This window comes from Acinonyx jubatus, chromosome B4 (assembly GCF_027475565.1).
Source record: "Acinonyx jubatus isolate Ajub_Pintada_27869175 chromosome B4, VMU_Ajub_asm_v1.0, whole genome shotgun sequence".
NCBI lineage: Eukaryota > Metazoa > Chordata > Mammalia > Carnivora > Felidae > Acinonyx > Acinonyx jubatus.
Genome location: NC_069387.1, coordinates 63,171,997 through 63,185,936, shown reverse-complemented (window position 1 = coordinate 63,185,936; position 13,940 = coordinate 63,171,997). Strand labels below are relative to the sequence as shown.

Below are 13,940 nucleotides of genomic sequence, written 5' to 3'. Positions count from 1 at the left end.
AAATACTAATAATATCAAGTGCTGGAAAGGATGAAGGGAAATTAGAACTTTAACACATTGCTATCAGAAATGCAACACAGTACAGCCACTCTGAAACACACACTCACCACCTGACCAAGAGTTCCCACCCTCTTAATTATTTGTCCTAGAGAAATGAAAACTTATATTCACACAAAAATACAAATGTTCATGACAGCTCTGCTTGTAACTACCAAAATCTGAAAACACCCAAATGTTCTTCAATAAGTGAACTGATTGAAAAAAACTATAGTATATCCATATAGTGGAATCCTATTCCACTATAAAAAGGAACACATTGATATATGTAACAACTTAGATGAATCTCATAGACATTATGCTGAGAGAAAGGACCGAAATTCAAGAGTTTACATGTTGTAGGATTTCCTTTACATGACATTCCTGAAAAGACAAAACCATAGTGACTGAGAACAGATGACTGGTTATCAGAAATTGAGTGGGGGACCGTATGACCACAAAGCAGTCGCCCAGCACAGCGGAGGTTTCTGGAGCGATGAAACTGTTCTGCATCTTGATTGTGGCTGCAGTTACATGAATCTATTTATGTGTCATAATTCATAGAATTGTACACCCCCCCCGCCAAAAAACCATTCTATGAGCTTATAATTTTAAATTAATCCTACAAACAAATCCACTCGTGTAACTTATTTTTCCAAAAGGCACAAAGCACAATTATACAAAAGGGAATTGTCTGTATATTGTTAAACTTTGCTTTCAAATTCCTAATAATGTTAATAGAGATATTTGTTTACGATAGCTTAGCAAGTGTTGGAAATAACTTAAAAAGAATTTTTTTAATGTTTATTTTTGAGAGACAGACAGAGACAGGGTGCAAGTGGGGGAGGTGCAGAAAGAGACAGAGACACAGAATCTAAAACAGTCTCCAAGCTCTGAACCGTCAGCACAGAGCCCAACGCGGGGCTTGAACTCACGAACTGCAAGATCATGACCTGAGTCAAAGTCGGACGCTTACCGAATGAGCCACCCAGGTGCCCCTGGAAAGAACTTTTTGACCAAAAGAAATATAGCACTCTCTGGTGGAATTAATAAACCAATAGTAGGCACTAACATCATTAAGAGCAGGGGTTCTAGAGTCAGATTGTTTAGGCCTTCTTGACTACTTGCTGGACAAGCTGTTTAGCCTCTCTTTGCCTCACAAGTAAAGGCAGGCAAAGATAGAAAACAGAGAAGGAATTAAATGAAATGATGAGGGTAAAGTGTTGATACCATGCTTGGCACGTGGTAAGCTCTCAAAATGTTAGCTATGATATTGTTATTAGTTACTAAACCAATTAAAACCCTGATAATTCTTCATTGTTTGGGGCTTTGTATCATCTCAGAGAGGTGTGAGGCCCATACCCAACAAGTGTGGGGAGCAGGGGAGAAAATGGGACAGGCCAGGGAAATAGTTTTCTGACTACATCCAAGCCCTATCTTTACAGAATGGTAAAATCATCATTCAGTTGGAAGTGTCAAGTTCATTCAACTATGTATAAACATAGCTCCCAATGATCAACATCAGAGACCATAAGAAAATCTTTGTTATTTATTGGCTATGCCAATTAAATAATTCAATCTTGTCCCCATCACTTGGGTCATCTGTAAGCACATTCGATGTTGTACTAATAACACAGTGACCCTTTCAAGAACCAGCCTGGTATAAAAGGCTGCTTACACTGATAGTAAGAGCACCTAGACAGCTCACCTCTTTCAACCTATTGGTTTTAAAATATGTGTTGTTTCCTGTTTTAGTGTCAGGATGTCAGGCATTATTCTTGCTACTGTCAGAAGGTGTGGGGGGCTTTTCCTGACACTTCAATACAACTTTCTAATTTATTGTTTCTGTCTTGTTATGTGTGAGTAAGTCTGATTACCAAAACTTGAAACAATAAATAACAGTCTTTTATTTCTTGTAAAGCATTTTCATGAAAATATTTTATCTTCATAAAAATCATAGGGAACAGGACAGGTATTATTATAGTGTTTACATAGGAAATGAAAAGTTTAATCACACAACTGGTACAATAGTTAAGACGCAAACTTAGATTTCCTGATTGCTAATTCTACCCCATTACCAAAGCACCTATTTATAAAACAAGCAAATCGATTTTTAAAGAGTGGCTGAAGGGCTCTCCCTAGAATAAAGTGAACATGTGCTTAGTAGCTCAGGTCAATGACATCTAATCTGGCTGTTTAGATGATATTTTTCACTTAGTCACAGCAAGTACCACATATTTGTAGTTATAATGAGAGACTAAGATGATGAGTATATTATATAAAATGTTATATGTTGTCCCAGTCCATTCAGGCTGCTATAACAAAATACCATAGACTGTGTGGCTTAAACAACAAACATTTATTTTGCACAGTTCTGGAGGCTGGGAAGTGCAAGAATAAGGCACAGACAGGTTCAGTGTCTAGTGAGGGCCTGCCTCCTGGTTCAGAGATGGCCATCTTCTCACGGTGTCTTCACATGGTGGAAGGGGCTAGAGACGTCTCTTTTATGAGGGAGCTAATCCCATTCATAAGGGCTCCACCTTCATGACCTATAATTTCTAAAAATGTCATCTCCAAATACTATCACACTGGAGATTAGTTTTCAACATATGTATGTTGGGGGGGGGGGGCACAAACATTCATATATATTGTCTAAAACACAGCTTACTCTCTATTTCCACAGATAGTAGAGGTTCCTCTACTCTAGTAGAGGAATGGAGGTTCCTCAAATAATTAAAAATAGAACTACCCTATGACCCAGCAATTGCACTACTAGGTATTTATCCAAGGGATTCAGGTGTTCTGTTTCAAAGAGGCACATACACCCCAGTGCTTATAGCAGCATTATTGACAATAGCCCAAGTATGGAAAGAGCCCAAAATGTCCATTGACAGATGAATGGATAAAGAAGATGATACACACACACACACACACACACACACACACACACACACAATGGAGTATTACTCAGCAATCAAAAAGAATGAAATCTTGCCATTTGCAATGATGTGGATAGAACTAGAGGGTATTATGCTAAGCGAAATTAGAGAAAAACAAAGATCATATGACTTCATTCATGTGAGGACTTTAAGATACAAAACAGATGAACATAAGGGAAAGGAAGCAAAAATGATATAAAAACAAGGAGGGAAACAAAACATGAGACTCTTAAATACAGAGAACAAACTTGAGGGTTGCTAGAGGGGTTGTGGGTGGGGAGGATGGGCTAAATGGGTAAGGGGCATTAAGGAGGACACTTGTTGGGATGAGCGCTGGGTGTTATACATAGGGGATGAAGTACTGGAATCTACTCTTGAAATCATTTTTGCACTTATGCTAACTAATTTGCATGTAAATTAAAAAATAAAAAAGAAAAGGAAAAAAAAATGGCCACATCCCAAGGGGCGCCTGGGTGGCTCAGTTGGTTAGGCGACCAACTTCAGCTCAGGTCATGATCTCACAGTTTGTGAGTTCGAGCCTGGAGTCAGGCTCTGTGCTGACAGCTCAGAGCCTGGAGCCTACTTCAGATTCTGTGTCTTCCCCTCTCTCTGCCCCTCCCCTGCTCATGCTCTGTGTCTCTCAATAATAAATAAATGTTAACAAAAAAAATTATTTAAAAAAATGGCCACATCACAAAACTAATAATAATATTCCAGTAAGTTACAAATTTAGATAATGTACTAAAGCTTCATATATTTTGCTAGAAATTTCATTAGCATGAGGCAAGACTGAGAGGAGGGAAACCTGTGCTCTTGGCAGTATAGTGACACGACAGACACAGTCTAGATGAGAGCGACAGTTTCTGAGTTCCAATCCTGGCTTGTCACTTACTACTCACATGCTTTGGACAAGTTATGTGACATCTCTGTGATTTATGTGCCCTGTCAGAAAATGAAATGGTATAATAGAATCTACCTCAACAGGGTGTTATAAGGATTCAGCAAGTTAATCCATGTAAAGAATTTAGAATAGTGCCTGGCATATTATCTGGCAGTCAATGTTAAGTTATTTGCATTTTAAAGTATAGGTTTAATCTCTATTAAGGTCAATAATCCATTTTATAACTCCAGTCTTCTGCATTCTACCTGAAGGTTCTATCTCCCATAACATCTCTTTTTCACATATATACCAATTCTGGTTAGGAATACCGGTAAAAGTGCATTGTATGCTTCGTAAAATATTGCAGTAAATTCTGACTTACCTTACTAACAACTGAGAGTATTCAGTATTATTAGAAGTTTCATTATCCTGTTTTATGATTTTATCAATGTGGATTTTACTTTAATACAAAGTTTGTTCAAATAAACCTATTTAGGCTATCGTCTACATGTTACACCTATAGGTTGGAGAGAGAAAAATGAAAATCAAATTTGTTTACTAAATATTTGCTTAGGCACTATAGTAACCTGTTCTCTTTAAGCTCTCACCAAAATGATGCTGATCAAGGCAACCCAAGGGTTTTTTTACTGGCCCTGTAGGATTAACCCCTAATTTGGTTCTTTAGTTGGGGTGATATTTTTTCTTTATGCTCTCTATACTTCAAAAAATTTGTTAAAGCAGTTTACCATTAAAGACACACATACAATCAGGATGATAAAAATGGGAAGAATATATGAAAAATCTGAGTTTTTACAGTTAAACATAGTCCTGGAGCTTCTTAACAACCAAAGCAGAAAAAAAAGCATACTGTAATTCCTACTGCCTGATTCATATATCAACAGAAAGAATTTTCAAGGTAATAAATTCAAAGAGGTATTTAGCTGATGTTTCTTTGACCTAAGAATATAGATCAACATAATAAGGGATATTTTCAACAATGTTTTTATGGAGGATGCAGAAAATTTTTAATGATAACAGTTTATGTTTAATATGTACTGTATTTACTATATGATAAAATAAGCTTCTACAAATACCATGAATATAACTGTAAAACTTTTAGCAGAGCTGAGATTAGAATATTAATTTTCTAATACCTAGTTCAGAAAATGTTCTATTTTTTTTCTACTATATTATCCTATATCTACCATATATGGAAGAGAATTTGACTGTGGAATTACACATGTATACAAACATGTGTCAAGCTTCTATAATACACATGCAACATTTACAGACACACACATCTTGGCCAGTACCAACAATCCTACTGAAATAAGAGATGAGTAAATAAATGAGTAAATAGTTTACTGCCAGTAAATAAATGTGATTCCATCAATTAAATTCACATAGCATCTGTCAAGCTGATGATTTACTACATCTTGTGTTGGTTATCCTTCTGTATTTCCCATGGCCCATCAGGTTATGATTTTTTGTTTTATGATCTCTCTTCCAATCATTATGCATCATTCCATGCTCAGAGTACAAAAATAAAAAATAAAATTGAGCGTACAATAAAAACAAATCTGGGATTTCAATTTAACACCAGACATCAAAAGTCTATGTCAATACAAACTCCCAGTTAGAAAATAAATGTCATGGGGATATAATGTACAGCATGGTGACTATAATTAATAATACAGTATTATATATTTGCTAAGAGAACAAATCTTAACAAATTTTTTCATCACATGAAAAAAAAATTTTTTTAACTATGGAAGGTGATGGACATTAACTAGACCTATTGTGGTGATCATTTCACAATATAAACATCAAATCATTACCCTGTATCAATCATTGTATAAATATCAATCATTCTGCTGTATACCTGAAACTAACATGTTGTATGTCAATTATATCTCAATAAAAAAGTTTATATCAATATACCAAAAAATAGAATTTATTCCTTTTCTTCTTTTACAAATGTACTCAGCTCTAAATGCTAATAATTTTACTAGGTACTTGAAAACATGAGGCCTGGATGAAAACCTGCAGGCCTCCAAATATAGTAATACCAGTAGCTTCCAGCCCATCAGAAAGAACACCAACAAATATCTTGTTGGCACACTTAGAAGAACAGGAAATTGACAACTGGGTTTTTTTTTCTTTTCATTAACTAATAAACCTGAATGAATACACTCATAGGCTAGATTGCCTTATGTATATTTTAGATTAAAAAATACATAAATTTGGATATAGCAAGTTATTCTCTTGCTGCAAATCAACTATTGTATAGAAATAGAGGATTATAACCCAGTGATTCATTCAGCAATTCCCCAAATTGTGAGCCGTATGATTATGATACTCCTTTCCCTAATTTGGGGCCAACCAAAAAGTTTAAATTAGTGGTTCTTAATGCATGGTCTCCAGGGCAGCAGCCACAGCATCACCTGCTGTGAAACTGTAAGAAGTGCAAATTAATTGCGTTCCACCAAGACCTCCAGAATCAGAACTCCTGAGGGTGGGGCTAGGGGCCATGTTTTGATGTGTTTTCTAGGTGACTCTGATACTCACTAAAATTTGAAAACTGATCGGAATGAATGGCTCCTCAAAATTTTTTTCTTTGCTCCCTCAATTCATTCATAACTTATACCTTCACTCTTCAGTACCGACTCCCACTGGTGATCGTAAATCTACTCCCTGGAAACTCCACTCAAGCGCAGCTTGTAGTGAGGATGCTTGGTCAATCACCACTGCAATGCCTCCACAGAGAAACATCTGTGAATTTTCTGCCCTTCCCCAACCCTCACTGCTTGTTCCTCAGCTCTAGCTGCTGTGCACAGTGAGGGTGTGTGGCTTTCAGAGGATCCATCTAATTAGCAATTGAGACCGCTTGACTCACTGGCCATGGGAATTCTCCACAAACCAACTGCCTGTGTGTGCCCATGGTCCCGTGTTGCCTGTGTCACACTGCATCTGCCAACTTGCCACGTGAACCTGCTGCTCCACGTAAGCCCCTGGTGGATGTTCAGGGACTCACTTGATCCAGGATGGTAGCCTGTAGCACTACATGATCTTGGGTCCACTTCTGTAGTGGACACCTGTCTCACAGGGAAGCCTGGGGCTGAAAGGGTGAATGGCAATTCCTTAGGAGGAGCAGGGTCTGCTACCATAAAGGGTAAGCAAGTGATGGCCCAAACCCAACACTGATAGATGCATCATATAAAGAACTAGAGAGGAGCTTTGTTTTTAACCTTCACTTGCATTGGAGGAAAAGGAGGCAGGGTATCTTGAAAACTGTCTCATGTTCTTCTCAGTACCCAGCACTAATTTCCACTTGGTCGACCCTTTCTTGGTCTCTAGAAATCATATTACTATTCTTGGGCATGTCCAAAGAGAATGAGCTAGGTAAAGCAGAAACCTTACTGTAATATGCATTTAGTTCACTGTAACATGGACATGTGGAAATGCAAATTATTTATTAAATGCCAACAAATTTAGGACAATTTACATCTCTATTTACAAAACTCTATTTGTAATGTCACTAATTTCAGGAGAAAAACATCAGTGTATTATTTCTCTTGTATTTTACAATATTTAACAATTCTTTCATTCTACCCTTTTACATTACTAAAACTGAAAAGCCCACTTGGTTCATCATTCTCTTCTGCACTGGTATAAGAATTCGAGGACATCTGTACCTCCTCTATAGCATTCACATCCAAAAATGGAGTGAATGACTTAATATGAAGTTTCCAAAAATGCTCTTAAAAGGGTGTGGTAGATTAAGCTGTTCCCAATATCCCCCCTCCACTAAAGAATGACTCTGCCACTCTGAAAATGATCTGGCACGTGATGCTGCCATGGAAAAGCTGAAGAGAGTGAGTCCAGAAGGCCCAGCAACTGAGGAAGGCTCCCAGACCTAATTCATACCAGCTGTAATCTGCTGCCTTCTCTACAGCCAAAAAAATAGTTTATGGCTCTGCATTGTCAGACTCTACGACCCCACAGACACTCCCCTGGGGTCTCACTCCCCAGTGAGAAGAGTCCTGAGCCAACACGACTGTCATTTTGAATTAGTGCTGACACAGAGCATCACAGCCAGCTTTTTCTCCACCTTGTATTAAAACAGGTAAAGGGGAGAGGAAGTGCTAAGGTCACAATATTTTTTTAAAAACCTTTGCAGAAAAGCAAGGCCAATTCCCAACCACTCGATAAATGGACTTCCAATTCTTAACAAACAAGAAGACAAAAAAGCTCATCTCAGAACAGGCTGTCATTTCACTAAACAAGAAAAATCACTAGCATCAGTATTATGTGCTTTGTGTGTTTTATTCCTCTCTCCTAGAAAGAATTTTATCTTATTTCTCTCTCCCACAAATCTCTCACAGGGAGTTGGCTGTTTACCTCCTTCAGATCCTGCACGACAGCCGTGAGCCTCTCATTTTCTGCCTGAACGTTAGTGACCACAGCCCGGCTCTGTTTCAGTTCGTTCTGCATCTCCAAGATCTTCCCCAGATAGTAAGCTTCCTTCGATGCAGACTCTTGCAGAAGTGTTTCCTCCCGGGTCTCTCCATCCTCAGCAACCTTCCGGTGGATGGAGAAGGACTGCCCAAATGCCTGGAGAGTATGTGAAAAGAAAAAGAGTGCCCGATGAAATGCACCACAGCACTATTTAAACAAACTCTGGGAAATGTTTGGTTTTTAGTATTTTTAGAAAAGCTACTCTACAAGACTTCTGGGAGCAAAACAATACATTTTATGCAACAGTCTAACTGCTCTCACTGATACTTGAAATAATTCACTCAATTAGTAAGGGGAAAGAAAATTTTTAAATGTCTTGCTAAAAATATATATAATGACTTAAAGAAAACCTGAAAAACACTGCTTGTTTTATGTTACAATTTTCTTAAACCAAGCCTATTAAGGAACAGACAGTTCAGTGCTAACGAGGCCAACAAAATTCACGTTCTCACTCTCATTCTAGAAAACAATCCCAAAATTATTTTTCAAGGAAGAAAATAATAGTTTCATTAGCTTTCGAATACATTAGTGGTAAGAATATACCAATTAGGAACAGCACCCTGAAGAGAGGAAATCCCCAAACAGTATTCAAATTGCACACTACTAAACACACACACACACACACACACACACACACACACACACACAAAAGAACTGTAATCACTGTGTAAGAAGATATGTATCTACATATACAGAATAAAAAAGAAATACAGAATAAACCAGAAACTAATGATACTGGTAAGCCACAGAGGGCGAGTGAGAGCAGCAGGAAGGAAAAGTGATATAAGGGATGAGGGATACTCACTTTCCTGGGCACACCTTTTCATATAGCCCTGATTCTCGCAACTCTAGTAATGTTTCACACACCTTCCAAATAGTAACTAAAACCAGTGACCCCATGTGGAACACAAAAAGTAACCAATGTTCCTAGCTGTACTACAAATGAACAACTTAACCATACTGAGAGGAGTGGAGAGCTAATTTTGGAAATCAGTGTATTTGCTGTATACTGTAAAGCTAAATACAAAAAGAACTGTACCCAACTACTATAGTCAAGCTAGTAAATTCTCACAGGGATTATGGGATCACAATTCTAAAAACTTCTTTATACGTACACTAGGGTTGAGCAAATAAATAACTGTATTATCGATAATGGAAGCCAGGTTTCTCACTGTTGGAGAAAGTTACAAATAAGGAAAGGGAGACTTCTGGAAGAAAACTGGTGGCACTGTGTTGTAATTAGAAGCATCAGGGTGAACTTACAGTCTTTAATAGGTAGATAAATATTCACAGATGAACAGATGGAGAGAGACATTTATGCATGTGCATACACATGCACATATTTCCTAACTCTGCCCTCTGAGAGGCGCAGTAGCAAGGACATCTCAGCAGCCAAGAACATACCTGCACCCAAATTTTGTTTCTACATATCAATCTCCAATTAAAAGAATTAGGGCTCGGGGGGTGCCTGGGTGGCTCAGTCAGTTAAGTGTCCTACTTCGGCTCAGGTCATGATCTCATGGTCCATGAGTTCAAACCCTACATCAGGCTCTGTGCTTGACAGCTCAGAGCCTGGAGCCTGCTTCAGATTCTGTGTCTCCCTCTCTCTCTGCCCCTCCCCCGCTCACTCTCTCAAAAATAAATAAACGTTTAAAATTTTTTTAAAAAAAGAAAAGATTTAGGGCTCGGGGCACTTGGGTGGCTCAAGTGAGCATCCAACTTCGGCTCAGGTCATGATATCACAGTTCACGAGTTTGAGCCCCGCATCAGGCTCTGTGCTGACAGCTCAGAGCCTACTCTGGATCCTCTGTACCTCCCTCTCTCTGCCCCTCCCCTGCTCACGCTCTCTCAAAAATGAATAAACATTAAAATAAATAAGTAAATAAAAGAACTAGGGCTCTTTGGAGAAATAACCCATTCTTGAACTAGAGCAAAATGAATTTCATACATCTTGTGGTGCCAAAGAGTAAGTAACAAAATGCTTTCAAAAAATGATAGGGATCTATCAAAGGACACAAGAGCTTACCAGAAGGGGCTCCCAATGGCCAAATCTGGGATAATTTGGTCAATAAAATAAATAATTACAGTAATGAATTATAATTCATAGAATAATACAGTCATGAGTCCACATTGATAAAATAACTGAATAAATGAGGGAAGAAGGAATTGCTCTTCCTTATAGAACTCTAATTTTTAGGTGTAGTAGGAATGGTGGAGATAAAATATATCATCATTTGGCAAACACCAAGTAATCATTGTTGCAGGCAAAAATGATCAATGGAATATAAAATTCATAGGCCAAAAGTATGATGAGAAACAGGATATTTGCATAGTCTTAAAGTATCTTCTCCCATGATACTTATAAATTCCAGTTGGAAAAATGGGAAACTTGCAGTGGAGAATCCTGATCACCTTATGTGACCAAAAGTTAGATCAGCAGCAATGAAACATACTGACATCATGTACTCTCTAATATAACACAATAAGAGGGGACGGCATCTCTTCTGTGGTATTCTTGCCAAAAACATATAAGCCAATTCTTATCATAAGAATGCATCAAACAAACCATAACTGGAGGACATTCCACAAAAGTATTGGCCAGGACTCTTGAAAAGTATTAAGTTCCATAAAAATAAGTAAAGACACCTCTAGACTAGGTGAGACTAAGAAAACATGACAATAAAATGCTATGTGGGAGTTTGGATTGGATCCTAGACCCGAAAAAAGACATTAGTAGGGCAACTGGCAAAAATGAAATAAATTCTTTATATCGGTTAATAATATTGTATCAAGGCAAATTTCTGGTTTCCATAATTTTTCTATGGTTTTGTACGATGTTAACATTTGGGGAATTCAGTGTAGTATTTTTGGAGTTTTTTCTATGTCTAGAGTTATTTCAAAATGAAAAGTTACATAAATAGGTATAGTTTCTACCCTAAAGAATTTGGTAGATCTGATAAAATAGTGGCATAAAGAATTATGAAGAATAAATGTACTTGAGGGGTCCCTGGGTAGCTCAATCAGTTATGCATCCAACTTCAGCTCAGGTCATGATCTTGCATTTTGTGAGTTTGAGCCCCGCATTGTACTTTGTGCGTACAGCTCAGAGACTGGAACCCACCTTGGATTTTGTGTCTCCCTCTCTCTCTGCTCCTCCCCCTCTTGTGTGCCCTTTCTCTCTCTCAAAAATAAATAAACATTAAAAAAATTTTTAAAAAAAGAATACATGTACTTCAACACCAATGGAATACTATATTTAATTAGAAGTACTTTGGGTATTTACCCAAAGAACACAAAAACACTAATTCAAAAAAATATATTCACCCTTATATTTATTGCATTATTATTTACAATAGCCAAGATACAAAAGCAACCCAAGTATCCATCAATAGATGAATGGATAAGAAAGATGTGGTATACACACACACACACACACACACACACATATACACACACTGGAATATTACTCAGTCATAAAAAAGAATGAGATTTTGCCATTTGTGACAACATGGATGGACTTAGAAGACATTATGTTACGTGAAATGAGTCAGATAGAGAAAGACAAATACCATATGATTTCCTTATATGTGGCATCTCAAAAACAAAACAAAACAAACAAAAAGCAGAAACAGACCCATAAATACGGAGAACATACTGATGGTTGCCAGAGGGAGGGGAGTGGGGGTATGGACAAAATGGGCAAAGGGGAGTGGGAGACAAAGTCTTCCAGTTATGGAATGAGTAAGTCACCGGGATGAAAGGTACAGCATGGGGAACACAGTCAATGGTACTGTAATAGCATTATACGGTGACAGATGGTAGCTACACTTGTGATAACCACAGCATAATATATAAAGTTACTGACTATGTTGTACACCTGAAACTAACGTAACACTGTATGTCAACTATGCTTTAATTAAAAAAAATAGTACTGAGGCTTTATTATGTATGTAATGCAATTTTGTTCTGAAATTTAAAATGTCGTAAAATTATGCTGCTGGACTTCATACAGGCTGGAGTTAATCTGGAAAATTGTTTGACATCATTACAAACCTGAAGGCAGAAAAGGTGTGTGTTGATCCATTACAAGGTAAATCGTTAAAACTTAGGAGGAGACAGTATGATTTCATTATTTCAAAGACTCTTCTTCAAATTATACTCATAGAACAGAAATTTTAAAAAATAATAACCTGCACAACTATGTCTCAGTAAACTATCTTCTTTAGAATTTCTACATAGATCAAAATCAAAAGATGGTTCCTAAGCATCAACTGAGAAGGAAACATTCCAGTATGGACAGATGGACGTTCATCTGCACAGAGTGTAACATTCATTTTGGTGTTTGGCTTGTTAAGTCTCCAAACAGAAATAAACTCTTATTTGAGTAGCCAAATTTCTAGATGTAGTAATAAACATATAGACTCATGAGCAGATGAAAAATTATCTTCAGAGGTGATGTTTACTTTGCTTTTCCATCAGTAGTGGTCAAATTCTGTGAGGGCAATTCTGAATTCATTACCCATTAGAAAGCCTTTGGAGGGGAGAGGTCTGACAGCACACTTCCCCATGGTGACCTGGTGAAGTCTTCACCTACCTTCCCCCTAGCAAAGGAACCCTGACTACACAGTTAGGTATTAGTAAAATTTATAATTAGCATTAACTGTGTCAAGCACCTCAGCTACCTTCTTTTTTACAACCTATTTTTCCACTTCTTCATAATAGAAAACTGCCAGGGGACATATTCTTTACTCTTCCTGAGTAAAATCAATAGACTTATTAGGCACTCAAAAATGGGGGTCATATTATTCTCAGTACGTAAGCAATGCTCTCTTGGTAGCTAAAACAAACCCTAAAGTCTTAACAGCAAGTGACTGTGCCTCTCCACCCCTGACATAAAGTTTTAAAAATTATACTCTGGGTCCAACACCAAAGGGGATAAAATTTTTCAGATATATACATAGAACAGATTTCAAAAAAGAATCAAGAACTGAAATTGCAAATATAAACATTTTGATGACTCTTTACATTTACTGCAGCTCAGAACCTTAACTGAACATATGGGCTTCCAAAGTTAGTCATTATTTTAATGAAGAACTTGGCCCTTCATTGGACCTGATTTAAAAACCAGTGAAAGTATGCAAGGTTATCCAAGGACATTAACCATGGTGTTTCTCAACTGAAATAGAAAAATAATAGCAGTGCTGCATAGGCTACAGAAGCCCCATGATCTACATTTGCAAATGCACTGAGTGCTAACACTACTCAGAAAATACCTGCAATTTAGAAAGGAAGAAAAAAGGAGAAAACACTCCTACTTTACCTAATTCCTAACTGTCAGTAACTAGAATGGGATGGGATACCAGCTGACATCTATCATTTGGTTAATTGTCAAAGTGCATTCATCAGACCTGTCTGGCTCTGCCAGGTAGCTTCATCCTCCATCACTACTCCAAGTATATCCCGACAAAGCTGGACCCAAGAAAAGACAATCTTCTTCAAGGCCACTGAAGCTGTATCCTTGGCAGAAATCACAAAACTAGCTTCGATGTCTATGTATATAGGCAAAC

General features: G+C 37.5%; 1 protein-coding gene across 4 annotated transcripts in view; it reads right to left on the bottom strand.

The window, feature by feature from the left end:
- Positions 1-13,940, bottom strand: part of BICD1 (BICD cargo adaptor 1) — a 247,444-nt gene that overhangs the window by 131,432 nt on the left and 102,072 nt on the right. For all 4 annotated transcript variants that reach the window (XM_027035866.2, XM_027035867.2, XM_027035869.2 and 1 more), the window contains exon 2: positions 8,257-8,469. In XM_027035866.2, the coding sequence (XP_026891667.1) occupies positions 8,257-8,469 (213 nt within the window). The remainder of the gene's footprint in view (positions 1-8,256; positions 8,470-13,940) is intronic.